This window comes from Hyperolius riggenbachi, chromosome 7, assembly GCF_040937935.1.
Source record: "Hyperolius riggenbachi isolate aHypRig1 chromosome 7, aHypRig1.pri, whole genome shotgun sequence".
NCBI lineage: Eukaryota > Metazoa > Chordata > Amphibia > Anura > Hyperoliidae > Hyperolius > Hyperolius riggenbachi.
This window is the reverse complement of record NC_090652.1, coordinates 312,458,040-312,472,367: the sequence shown is the minus strand read 5'-3', so window position 1 is coordinate 312,472,367 and position 14,328 is coordinate 312,458,040. Positions and strand designations below refer to the sequence as shown.

Sequence of the window (14,328 nt, the reverse complement as noted above, 5' to 3'; positions counted from 1 at the left end):
ATCATCATGCGTGTGTCTTGCAAGCAGAGACTACAGATTTGGGCCCTGGGCAGATTCTCATGCCGGAATGAGGAGGAGGAGTCAGCAGCCAGCCAATCACAGCCCATCCTTCACTCCCACACCTCAGCCTGGAGGCAGCTCTTGCTGCTGGGGTTGGGAATGTAACACAATTATCCTCCCACACACAGACAATTTGTAGCAGAGATTATTTTCCTGGGACCGGCCGAGTCGCGCTGAACAATGTGGCAGGAAATGCGGTTTTTATCACACTGAGCTTCTGAATAATAGTATGAGGCATCCGTATGGAATGTCAGCAGAGTGTATCCCGAGTACAGAGAGCGAGGAGAGGAAGTCATTGTCCGCTCACACTACAGGTGCTCATTACTGCTGCAATATTTCCTGCAGGTGTGGGAGGAGCCAGAGGCATCACTAGGGCTGGTCTCACGCCCCCTTATCCCAGGACCCTCCCACCTCAGAAGGTAGTAATGTGGCTTGTTATAGGGGGATGTTTAAAGGACAACTGTAACAAGAGGCATATGGAGGCTGCCATATTTATTTCCTTTTAAAGGGAACCTAAAATGAGAGGGATATGGAGGTTTCCTTTTAAACAATACCAGTTGCCTGGCTGTCCTGCTGATCTCACAGACCTGAAACAAGCATGCAGCTAAACCAGTCTGACTTCAGTCAGAGCACCTGATCTGCATGCTTGTTCAGGGGCTGTGGCTGAAAGTATTAGAGACACAGGATCAGCAGGAGAGTCAGGCAACTGGTGTTATTTTAAAAGGAAAAATCCATATCCTTCTCAGTTTAGGTACCTTTAAGCAATACCAGTTGCCTGGCAGCCCTGCTGTTCCTCTACTTCTAATACTTTAAGCCACAGACCCTGAACAAGCATGCAGCAGATCAGGCGTTTCTGACATTGTTGTCAGATCAGACTGGATTAGCTGCATGCTTGTTTCAGGCATGTGATTCAGACACTACTGCAGCCAAATAGATCAGTAGGGCAGCCAGGCAACTGGTTTAGTTTAACAGGAAACAAATATGGCAGCCTCCATATTCTTCTCACTTCAGTTGTCCTTTAAGTTGATCACCATGTGCCCCTTGGGGCGCTGCATGGTTATCGGCTGAGGCGGTCGTTATTGGTCCCCTCAGAAGAGTTTGATCACGCGTGTGTACGTACCTCAAGCACAGTTTATAAGAAAATGATCTGAATGAACTCTGAGAAGTGATCACTCATTGGTAAAGCTAGAGGGGGGATCCTGTAAATCAGACAATTCGTACTGGATTTAGGACCTGCATAGAAGGAAAAAAAATGCACAAAACCTTGGAGTCCTTTTGGATGTGATCCACCTCACTTTAACAGACTTTTATATAAATAAAAAAGGACCAATATACAGAAAGTTCAAAATTAGAGAGTCTTGCAAGGTCTTTCGGTACAAGAATATCAACAACTTTATTGGCACAGATACAAAAAATCATTAAAAACAGTCTCTGTAAAAAGCTCCTTGTTCATTTGAATAATCATCCAATACAGGAATGTTGAGATTGGTAGTGAGGTAAGCTTAATATATTGACAAAGTTTGGCAACGACACGCTCGTTTCGTGCGTAGAGAGCCCTTCTTCAGGCCACTGTACAAAGCACTTCCTCTATACACTATTGGCACAACATGGCAGGAGCAATGGAGAAGGAGACAGACATCTGATCAACCAGATGTATCCACACACACACACTAAAGGCAGGCAAATCCAGACGCCAGGCAGCTAAGACACTCCTGACATTCCTGTATTGGATGATGAACAAGGAGCTTTTTACAGAGACTGTTATTAACGATTTTTTGTATCTGTGCCAATAAAGTTGTTGATATTTTTGTACCGAAAGACCTTGCAAGACTCTCTGATTTTGAACTTTCTATATATTGGTCCTTTTTATTTATATAAAAGCCAGGAAAAGGTGACAGCTAGACTTACAGACACACTGCAGCTGCAAAACCTAATAACCAAATATAAAAGAATGAACTGGCTGCTGGATTTAAAGTGAACCGGAGGTGAGACATATATGGAGGCTGCAATATTTATTTCCTTTTATACAATACCAGTTGCCTGGCAGCTCTGCTGATCTCTTTGGCTGCAGTAGCATCTGAATAACACCAGAAACAAGCATGCCACTAATCCAGTCAGAGCACCTGATCTGCATGCTTGTTCAGGGGCTATGGCTAAAAGTATGAGAGGCAGAGGATCAGCAGGACAGCCAGGCAACTGGTATGGGTTAACAGGAAATATAGCAGCCTCCATATACCTCTCGCTACAGGCTCCCTTTAAGGTCGGCCACCTGTGGCCAGTGAAGCTCCATGTCGGGCCGTAGGCAGATCTCCAGGTCACATGACTTCCTGTCAGCACTCACCAGAAAAACAGCCCGATCTTCGTCTCTCCTTCAAACACCAGAACACCGGTGGGGGTCAGTCCCAGCTGATAATCGTTCCCATCCCGCGCCTGGAAAGGGAGAGCGCAGATACAGATCAGACCACAGGGGGCAGCAGAGAACCCAATTCCTTTATATACACAAGAGGGCAATAGACGGGGGCTTCTATAGGATGGGGGCAAGATCATGGGAATTACCATGAGGAATCTTATGGTATTTATAAACGTCTGTGTGAATGAGGGTCTTAGGAAAAAAAAAAAAAAAAAGTTTCCCAGCACTAGAGGCGGAGATTCCAAAGTACGCTCCCCCCTCTCTTCCCAAATTGTGCCCGCGCCAGCATAGGTAACAAATGCGCACCCAGTAATAAATGCAATGTATTTATTCTCAAAAAAGCGAACGCAATAGCAGCACAAAGCGGTTTTGTGAGCGTTTATCGCTCTTCCTATACCTTCCATTATAGCAAAAAACGCCCCAAAAATGTTCCAGGCACCGCTTTGCTGAACGCACAGCACGCGAACTGCGCTAATGTGAACCTTCTCATAGAGAATCATTGCACAAGCGTTTTGAGGGCGATTGTAAAAATCGCATTCGCTTAAAAAAAAGGATGAAAACGCCTCTAGAGTGAATAAGTCCTGAGTGTGTGAACGCATGCGCATCAGATTGTGCGCATCTGAGTGAGCGCATGCGTGCAGCCTTCCAGCTGCAGCATCTTACCTTCACAATATGCATATCTACGCCGTACATCTCCAGCCACTTTGCCTTGTTCAGGTAGTTGGTCTCCGCCTCCGCCGGGGTCTGACCTCTGCAGAGAAGGGTGGAGCAGTTATAAAACAGGAAAGATTACAGGTTTTATATAACTCTTAAAGCACATTACAGGCATCACATGGTCCACACTACAGACGTCACAGCGGGGCCGGCGCTTCCTAAGGGCAAACTAAGCACTTGCCCGGGGCACAAACTTCTTAAGGCTCCCTAAGTCAGTGAATGTGACAGTCACAACAAACCTACCATCAGTCCAGTAATAAAACAGAAGAGGCCCTGCATTTATGGTTGCTCAATTTTACACCCCAAAAACCCTTCACTGCCTCCCCAGGGGACTGAGCCTCAGATATCGCTGGAGGCTTGACGTTATGCTGCCAGGTAACCATGGCAGCAGTGTACCATTTGTTGAACAGAACATCATAAAATTCCTAATAATTTTTTTTCACCCCTGTTAAATACAGGATTTTCTGAACCTAAGATTTCATTTACAACAGAGAGAAGTATTCATATCTAGAAGGATATCAGAATCTCATATATCCATTCACAAGCCCAGTAAAAGTTTGATGGTCCAAGACGTCATTTAAAAAAAAGTTATACAACTTTAGGATTCTGGTGGCAAACAAAACAAAACAAAGAAACAAAAACACTCCAGACTTCTCCATGCTTGGGCTAGGGAAGACTGAGCTTCTCTTGCTGCATTCGCTTTAGGCTACTTACACACCAGGACGTTGCGTTTAGGGGAAGTTAAGGTCGCATAACGTGCCCCTAACGCAACGCCTGGTGGTGTTGGAGCAGGACGCTACCAAGAGCCGCGTTACAAGCAGCTCTTGGTGCGCCTGCTCTGTCGGAGGCACTGCGGAGACCACGTGAGCGGAGCTCTCCGCATCACGTGGTCCCGCCAGCCAATCCGCGGCCGCTCCAGGATGTAAACACTGCAAGTGCAGTGAATAATAAGTAGCCATGTACCTGGCTACGTAGCGGCCTCTCCCCGCCTCCTCTCCGCCCATAAAATGAAAAAAAAAAAAAAACCCTACTGAGCATGTGCAAACAGTCTAATGCAGCTTAGCCGCGTGTAAAGTACTGCATGCAGGACGTTATGTAGACGTGCTGTGTTACAATGTAACGCAACGTGGGCACTGTGAACAGCCCATTGATTTTTCATTGCTGTGCGGTGGGCTGCGTTACAGGCTGCTCTAACGTGCGCCTGTAACGTCCCACTGTGAAACCAGCCTTAAAGGGCAACTGAACTGAGAGGTGTGTGGAGGTTGCCATATTTATTTCCTTGCTGTGTGGAGGCTGCAGTAGTGTCTGAATCACACCAGTAACAAGCATGCAGATAATCGAGTCAGATCTGACAATAATGTCAAGAGCACCTGATCTGCTGCATGCTTGTTCAGGGGCTATGGCTGAAATTATTAGAGGCAGAGGATCAGCAGGATAGCCAGGCCACTGGTATTACTTGAAAGGAAATTAATATGACAGCCTCCATAACTCTTTCGCTTTAATTGTCCTTTAATGTAATAATAAATTAAGAATCCAACAGGGGGAAGGGAGCCCTTGGTGAAGGATGGGACAGATGTGCAGAACTGGGAACTCAGGAAGGCAGAGATCTTACCACTGGAGTCCCAAGAAACACACTGTATGCAAAAAGTGAAACATTTTCAAAGAAACACAATAATATTAATAAGAATAGATCACACACACATACCTGTACTCCTTCCATTTCTCAAACACGGCCAGCTCAAAGTCCTCCATCTGGGTGGGTACAAAGCGGAATTCGGACACCAGGTCCGGCGAGTGCTCTGTGGGGTCAAAGTCTCCCATTTCACCTGCAAGACAAGGAAAGAAAGGGTGGGCGAACCTCCTAAACAGGTGCAGAACGTAAGCCACAGAAGTCATAGCACTGACATCTCCTGCAGCACATTAGAGTACATAGTCATGTCACGGACTGTCCTCAGAGGAGCTCACAATCTAATCCTACCATAGTCATAGTGTAATGTCCTACCATATTATTATGTATTTATATAGCACTGACATCTTCTGCAGCACTGTACAGAGTATATAGTCATGTCACTGACTGTCCTCAGAGGAGCTAACAATCTAATCCTACCATAGTCATAGTATAATGTCCTACCATATTATTATTATGTATTTATATAGCACTGACATCTCCTGCAGCACATTACAGAGTACATAGTCATGTCACTGACTGTCCTCAGAGGAGCTCACAATCTAATCCTACCATAGTCATAGTCATAGTCTAATGTCCTACCATATTATTATGTATTTATATAGCACTGACATCTTCTGCAGCACATTACAGAGTATATAGTCATGTCACTGACTGTCCTCAGAGGAGCTAACAATCTAATCCTACCATAGTCATAGTATAATGTCCTACCATATTATTATTATTATGTATTTATATAGCACTGACATCTCCTGCAGCACATTACAGAGTACATAGTCATGTCACGGACTGTCCTCAGAGGAGCTCACAATCTAATCCTACCATAGTCATAGTATAATGTCCTACCATATTATTATTATGTATTTATATAGCACTGACATCTCCTGCAGCACATTACAGAGTACATAGTCATGTCACTGACTGTCCTCAGAGGAGCTCACAATCTGCATACAATTTGCATGCAAGCTGGAACTATTTTCCCCTCGCTGACCATCCCTACAATTGATACTTTCTTGATCGATCATCTGATCGGAGAGGGCGACTGACCACTTTCTGAATCGTATAGTCAGCGACCTGTGCGCCTAATTTCCATAAACCAGTGAATGGCAAAAAGTAACAAAAAATATTGCAAAGTTAAAACAATCCCCAAAACTAGAATCTGACGATGCTGACGGGACTGGTGAGAACACGAGAAATCACAGGACACACTACTCGCTTTATACGCTGATCTAGCACTGAGCTCAGAGGGGAGAAGAGATCCTGGGAAGGGTTAATGATATTACCGGATGGCGGTGGGGAGGTTATGGAGGAACCCCGCTGGAGATATCAGCTCTCCCAGCAGCGAGACAAGAGGCTATTAAATCCGGCTTAACATCACATCTAAACTCAATCTGCTTATCAGAGCAGCAGCCAGACAGGCAGCTTATAGTGCAGACCCGGCGGCCATTGCTGCTCCCCCCCCCCCTTATCCCGGCGGCCATCTCAGCTCCCCCCCCTTACCCCGGCGGCCATCGTTGCCAGCTCAGCAAGACGCTCCCCCCGATCCCCCCACCCTAATCACAGGGGATTTTTATTTACAAAGTCGGGAAAGTCCAGCTTCACCAGCCCAATTATTTCACAGACAACAGCAAAGTATTACCACCCACAGCTTGTAAGGGAGATTACACAGTAATCAACCACGTTTGCCTTTTTCTTCAAATGAAACAGGAAGTCCCCCACTAAGGCTGACATCACTCTCTAGGCCAAGGAAACCGTCTGCGAACGAATCTGCAGTCTGTCCTCACTTTCGTCCGACAGTCAGCTGCTGTCAGACAGAATCAGGCCTTGTTCACATTGCGTTCCGCTCGAGTGTCGTCCGCGGTGGGCTTTGAGGCATTTTTATTCCAAATCTCGGCGCCTGAGTGGGCGATTCGTTTTTGTGATTAGCGGTTTCCGATGCCTTTTTCCCGAGCGTTTTGGTAATTCACTCCCTGATGCAAGTCAGGAAGTGAACTTTTTGATCCGGAAAAGAGTAAATACAATGCATTTATTAAAAACGCGAACGCAATCGCTCCACAAAGCGGTTTTGTGAGAGTTTTGCATTTTTTCTATACCTTCCATTGAGGCGAAATCGCAAACGAGCCGCTCATATGTGAACTATCTCATACAGAATCATTGTGTAAGCGCTATCAGGGCGATTTTCAAAAATTGCTCGCGCTTACAAAAAATAACAATAAAAACCGCCTGCCGTGTGAACACGCCCTCAAAGCTGCATTAACACCCCCCCCCTGCAATTCCCCCTAGGGAGGCATGATATGTGAAAGACACAAGTGACTTCTGGGAATATGGGTTCTAGAGTGCTGCCACAGTTTTATAGTCTGTCGATTAAAGAGAACCTGAATTGAAATACATAGGCTGCGATCTTCCCTCTCTAAGGCAATGGCCCAGTACAAGCAGATCACATGCTGTGACTCTGCTGGCTGCATGCTTGCTGCAGGGCTTACTCTGCTGGCTGCATGCTTGTTGCAGGGCTGACTCCGCTGGCTGCATGCTTGCTGCAGGGCTGACTCCACTGGCTGCATGCTTGCTGCAGGGCTTACTCCACTGGCTGCATGCTTGCTGCAGGGCTGACTCCACTGGCTGCATGCTTGCTGCAGGGCTGACTCCACTGGCTGCATGCTTGCTGCAGGGCTGACTCCGCTGGCTGCATGCTTGCTGCAGGGCTGACTCCACTGGCTGCATGCTTGTTGCAGGGCTGACTCCACTGGCTGCATGCTTGCTGCAGGGCTTACTCTGCTGGCTGCATGCTTGCTGCAGGGCTTACTCTGCTGGCTGCATGCTTGCTGCAGGGCTGACTCCACTGGCTGCATGCTTGCTGCAGGGCTGACTCCACTGGCTGCATGCTTGCTGCAGGGCTGACTCCACTGGCTGCATGCTTGCTGCAGGGCTGACTCCGCTGGCTGCATGCTTGCTGCAGGGCTGACTCCACTGGCTGCATGCTTGTTGCAGGGCTGACTCCACTGGCTGCATGCTTGCTGCAGGGCTTACTCCACTGGCTGCATGCTTGCTGCAGGGCTTACTCCACTGGCTGCATGCTTGTTGCAGGTGTGTGACTCCAACACAACTAAAGCTCTAATACTTTTAGGCTCAGTGCACACCGAGCGGTTTTTGGAGCGATCCGCCGGCCGCATCCGCCTGGAAAAATGCTTGGCTAATGTACTGCAATGGGATGATGCACACCGGCGGTTTGAGGTTTTTGCCAACCCGCAAACGCGCCTCCTGCTGCGCGTTTGCGGTTTGCTAAAAAATCTCAAACCGCCGGTGTGCACCACACATTGAAATACAATAGCCAAGCGTTTTCACTGGCTGATGCGGCTGGTGGATCGCATACAAAATCCGCTTGGTGTGCACCCGGCCAAATATCTGCTCTCTGCTCCCAAAACCGCTAGCGTTTTGACGATCTGCTAGCGGTTTTGGTGTGCACTGGGCCTTAGCCATAGACGTTGAACAAGCATGTGCAGATCAGGTACTCGGACTCAGCCAACTCTGATTTTACTGGATTAGCCATATGCTTGTTCCAGGGTTTTGACTCAGTCACTACTTATGCCAGAAGATCAGCAGGGCTGCCAGGCAACTTGCATGGTTTACAAGGAAATAAATATGGCAGCCTCCGTATCCCTCTCACCCTCGGGTTCCCTATAACTGAAAGCACGGATTTGGTGGGGAACCACAGAGCAGATTCCGCACTGTGGAAGGCATATAGGCGAGAGGAGGTCGTACCTTGCAGGGTGTACGCAGCCAGCTGCACCGCCGTCTCAAACGGACACTCCAACCTGAAACACAAATACAACTCCATTAACTCCACCTGCCGAGCCTCTCCAACCGGGAACAAGTCCATGGGGCCAGGTAGAAAACCCACCATTCCTACCGCGGCAGTGGCAATAGGGGGTGCAGAGGTAGCAACTGCATCGGGGCCCTTGGGCTAGAGGGGCCCCACTGTCAACCACACAATTAGCTCTTTATTAGCCCTGTGCTGGTAATAATCACTTCTATAGATGCTTGGAATAGTAATAATCAGTAACACACCGTTTCCTATCCCCTTATTGCACCTCTGACACTGGGGTTGCCCTTGATTGATACGGCACACCAAAACCAATTGTTATCTATAGCATGCTTGGGGGCCCCAATTCAAAAGTTACACTGGGGCCCACCAGTGCTGGACTGTACCATGAAGCCAGGAACAATGACCGTCCCACCAAAGAAGCCTTGGTGACCCATAATATGTGGGTGACATCATAGCCAAGCTTGTTCTTCCCAGGATTTGTGGGAGTCTCCTCAGGGCACTCTTTACTCTCTGGGCACTGGATTACTGGTACAGCCCCCCTCCCAAATCCTATAAGGGTAACTAACTGGGGCTCTTAATACAAAATTGCTCCAGATTACAGCAGAGACAGTCTGAATGCCACTTATGGAGGGATGTTGGCACGACATAAGCCCTGTACACACTTTCAATTTTGGTAGGCCAACCACTGACCAATTTTACCACCTCCGCATAGTAAGAGGGTCAACAGATATTAAATACTATGAACAGATGTTGTAAGCGATCTCTTATACTACATTAAGGAGGTACAATGGGCCAATCAAATGTGTAAGCACCCTTATTCTGGGTAAGCATGTATAAGCCCCAAACCTTAAAGGGGAACCCGAGGTGAGAGGGAAATGAAGGCGGTCATATTTATTTCCTTTTAAACAATACCAGTTGCCTGGCAGTCCTCCTGATCCTGTGTATCTAATACTCTGAGGGCTCGTTTCCACTATTGCGGTGCAGAATCGCCTGGATTCCACCGCTGATTAAATAGCATGCGGATGCGATTTTTTTCGTGTTTGCCGCGAATTCGCATGCGAATTCGCATAGGTGAGGGTACATGCGAATTTAACCATGTCACTGCCTGTTTGAAGTTACATTGGTACCTATGCGAATTCGCATGCGAATTCACATGAAAATTCGCATACCATAGCCGCATGCGAATTCCCTATTAAATACATTAGCGGCGATTCGCATGCATTCCACTCGCAGGCGAATTCGTTGGCTCTTTTGTGCGTTTTTTAAACGCTGAAAAAAACGCACCTCAACAACGCTACAGTGGAAACAGGCCCATCCACTTGCATTACATATGCGAATCCGCATGCGTTGGACGCATGCGGATTCGCGATAGTGGAAACGAGCCCTTAGCCACAGACCCTGAACAAGCATGCACAGATCAGGTACTCTGACTCAGCTGACTTAGGTTTTAATGGATTAGCCATACCTGTTCCAGGGTTTTGACTCAGACACTACGTATGCCAGAAGATCAACAGAACTGCCTGGCAACTGGCATTGTTTTAATAGGAAATAAATATGGCAGCCTCCATATCCCTCTTCCCTTTAACCACTTGGCATCCACACCTTGTTTCCCACTTATGAACCAGAGCCGTTTTGACAGTTTAGCTATGTCCTTATTTAATCAGAAATAACTTTATCCCTACTTATGACACAGAAATAAAATGTATATTGTTTTTTTTCAAGACAAACTAGGCTTTCATTGTATGCCATTTTTTACCCTTGAACAATTTTGTTTTCTATTAATTTTAACGGGAAAACAAGGAAATTTTTTTTTGAAAAAAAAAACACATTTCTCAGTTTTACCAATTCCAGTTTAAAAATAAAAAGTGCTACTGTATATAAAAAACACATTTTGTTTGGCTATTCTTACCACTCATCACAAAACTTAGATTATGTTCCTGTCACAATTTATGGTTCAGATATTGGATTCTGAAATAAATGCTACAGAGTGTATTTTTCACTATGGAATGAGTAATAAGTATTTTTAATGGTAAAAACCAATCTCATTAGCTCAGGAAACATATATTCCCGTTCACCAATTAGTGCTGCCTCAGATAGTGCCGGAGTTGTGCACAGGAGCAATGCCCAATCCTGCACAGCACTGCTTCTGCTGCAAGACGTATATCTACTGACTCGTGGCTTAGATGAAGTCACAGAGGACATAGATATATTGTAGTGGTGGATAAAGTGGTTAAGGATGCCCATCAGTCTGCTCAGATTGGTCTGAAATAGCAGACTTGCCACCTGACCTAATGCTCTTGCCCCAGCCACTCAATGATATTTACAACACCTCCCAATATTTAAGGTCCAGTGGTGTAGGTAACGTCCCAGGAAATGTCACCTGTGTGCACATTTCGAAGTTCTACTACCAGCCCAGAATCTGCGTTCCCTATAAACACCCACAGCTGACCAATACATGGATCTGGCCAAATACTGCCAAAGGTCTCCTCGGTCCGCCCATCAGAAGAAACCGACATTAGAAGACATTGTACAGAGGTCACAACAGAAACTCAGGCATCAATCTGGTCAGGCTACAATGGACACAGGAGCTCACACTTACTTCCCGCTCAGGATGTCTTGTTTCAGCTGCAGGACAAACAGGTACCTGGAGAGAGAAGAAGCAAAAATCTGATCAGAGTTCTCCAATCTTGGAAAGAAAAAGCAGGAAAGGGTGGGAGAGGGTGGAAGGAGAGAGTTAAAGGGGACCTGAACTCAGAACTCCTATCTGCTCTAAACAATAAGCAACAGCATAATCACCTTTAAACAAAAACATTTCTCTGTTACAGCGGATACAAAATCTGCAATAAATCTGCAGTGTGTCTACTTCCTGCTTTCATGGAAGCAGACATTGTTTACAGCCTGTGCTTTCAAATGAGCTTATCTGCCATGGCAGTCATGTGACCCAGGGGAGGGATCAAATTACAAATAGTGATTAGACACAAATAAGGGGGAATTACACAGGCTCAACTCTTTAAATACATACAGGGTGCATTCCTCTCTGTTTTCCTTGTGTCCTGTACAAGATTTCAGGTCCACTGTAAGAAGAGGATGTAGAAGCTGGAGGAGGGGAGAAGGTTCGGGAACACAAGTCACTTCACAGCTTTGCATGAGCCTCAAGTTTCTGGTTAAATCTTGTCTAATATCTACCCCCATTAGACCAGATAGGGGACCGATATATATTGCAGATATTGACTGTTTACATGACGTATGCCTGTCTTAAGGCCAAATACGGGAGCACAGATCCACGTACAATTTAATGGCCAATCAATCTTTCTGATCAATATCCCAATCCTTAGTTTCCATGAAAGCAGCAAGTAGACACACTGCAGATTTATTGCAGGATTTGTATCAGCTCTAATGAATATGTTTTTATTTTAAGGATATTTTGGATACGGTGCCAAAGCTGAAATAATCCATGATGTAAAACGATCAGTTTTTCCCTGTGAATGGCGGTCAGGGCTCAGCTGTCGGCCGCGTATAAACTATTCAGGCGCCAGTCACGTGGTGGTCAGGAGGCCTTTACGGTCCACTTTACACAAAATTAAACGTTGGCCTTCATAAACACAGCAGTGACTCCATACAGAGGGCGGCCCTGCGGATGGAGATGCTGGGTGACTCCGTACAGAGGGCAGCCCTGCGGATGGAGATGCTGGGTGACTCCATACAGAGGGCAGCCCTGCGGATGGAGATGCTGGGTGACTCCATACAGAGGGCAGCCCTGTGGATGGAGATGGGGTGACTCCGTACAGAGGGCGGCCCTGCGGATGGAGATGGGGTGACTCCGTACAGAGGGCGGCCCTGCGGATGGAGATGGGGGTGACTCCGTACAGAGGGTGGCCCTGCGGATGGAGATGCTGGGTGACTCCGTACAGAGGGCGGCCCTGCGGATGGAGATGGGGTGACTCCGTACAGAGGGCGGCCCTGCGGATGGAGATGGGGTGACTCCGTACAGAGGGCGGCCCTGCGGATGGAGATGGGGGTGACTCCGTACAGAGGGTGGCCCTGCGGATGGAGATGCTGGGTGACTCCGTACAGAGGGCGGCCCTGCGGATGGAGATGCTGGGTGACTCCGTACAGAGGGTGGCCCTGCGGATGGACATGCTGGGTGACTCCATACAGAGGGCAGCCCTGCGGATGGAGATGCTGGGTGACTCCGTACAGAGGGTGGCCCTGCGGATGGACATGCTGGGTGACTCCATACAGAGGGCAGCCCTGCGGATGGAGATGCTGGGTGACTCCGTACAGAGGGCGGCCCTGCGGATGGAGATGCTGGGTGACTCCGTACAGAGGGCGGCCCTGCGGATGGAGATGCTGGGTGACTCCGTACAGAGGGGGGCCCTGCGGACGGAGATACTGGGTGACTCCGTACAGAGGGCGGCCCTGCGGACGGAGATGCTGGGTGACTCCGTACAGAGGGCGGCCCTGCGGATGGAGATGCTGGGTGACTCCGTACAGAGGGGGGCCCTGCGGACGGAGATGCTGGGTGACTCCGTACAGAGGGCGGCCCTGCGGATGGAGATGCTGGGTGACTCCGTACAGAGGGCGGCCCTGCGGATGGAGATGCTGGGATTATGAGAGGTGATGAGTGACGAGGAAAAGGCCGATTCTGGGAGGGCAAGAGGTCAATAAACTATTAACGACGCCCTTAATGGTCGGCAGTCACTGGCGGGGGCCTGAGGGGTTACACAGAGCCGCGCTCTACGCCTAACGAGCGCTAATGAGTAACCCCGCGTGTGCTGGAGGTTATCTGAGGTCACCGCGCCAAATTCCATCAGCTGGCCACAGCGACAGCCAAATATATTCTACAAGCACGAGAGGCCGACAGGAGCAGCTTCAAGCGAATAAATGAGAGAATTTCACATAAAAAAATGTAAAGCCAAATTTCAGGAGAGAAAAGGGGGAAAAAAATAAAAATGAACAAACTATTTTTCCCAGATATAAGATAAAAGAAAAAAAAAAAAAAACACACACAACAACTTTTTGTGGCTTTTCTTCAGCTTCACCCTTACTGCAGACATTGTCCCCATTTTCTTGCAACTAGGAGCTACATGGGGTTGACACTAGCCTGGTGGGCCTGGGGACAGAGTTGAAGTGAAGGCAATACAGGAAGGGGGGGAGGTGTGGGGGAGATTCTGATTTGGGTGAAAATTTGATGAAAATTCTATGAAACATTCCCAGTTAGCAAAATTGTCGGCCGGTGCACACCAAGAGCGCTTCTGAGTGCTTTTAAACTGCCATTGCTTTGAAAAGCACTTGGGCTAATGTATTTAAAGGGAATGGTGCACACCAGAGCGATGAGCTTTTTTTCCCAAACGCAACGCGTGTCCTGCAGCATTTCTGCTGATTTTTGAGGCAATTCAGCCTCAATGTTAAGTATAGGAAAGTGTAAAATCGCTCTGAAAAGCGCTAGATCAGAGCTATTTTCCAAGTGTTTTTGTTACAGAAGCTGTTTAGTTACAGCTGTACTATAACAAAAAGAACAAAAACAAAAAAACCACAAAAAAAAAAAAAAAAGTAAAAAAAAAAACGCTACACCAAAACGCTCCAAAAATCTCTAGACATGCTTAGAAAATCGCTCTGCACATGCCTAGAAAA

At 47.4% G+C, this 14,328-nt stretch overlaps 1 protein-coding gene across 6 annotated transcripts in view; it reads right to left on the bottom strand.

The window, feature by feature from the left end:
• Positions 1-14,328, bottom strand: part of EPB41L5 (erythrocyte membrane protein band 4.1 like 5) — a 151,043-nt gene that overhangs the window by 63,076 nt on the left and 73,639 nt on the right. For all 6 annotated transcript variants that reach the window (XM_068246145.1, XM_068246141.1, XM_068246146.1 and 3 more), the window contains exons 6-10: positions 11,294-11,338; positions 8,631-8,683; positions 4,890-5,010; positions 3,134-3,221; positions 2,402-2,490 (exon numbers count right to left, since the gene is read on the bottom strand). In XM_068246145.1, coding sequence (XP_068102246.1) covers positions 2,402-2,490; positions 3,134-3,221; positions 4,890-5,010; positions 8,631-8,683; positions 11,294-11,338 — 396 coding nt within the window. The remainder of the gene's footprint in view (positions 1-2,401; positions 2,491-3,133; positions 3,222-4,889; positions 5,011-8,630; positions 8,684-11,293; positions 11,339-14,328) is intronic.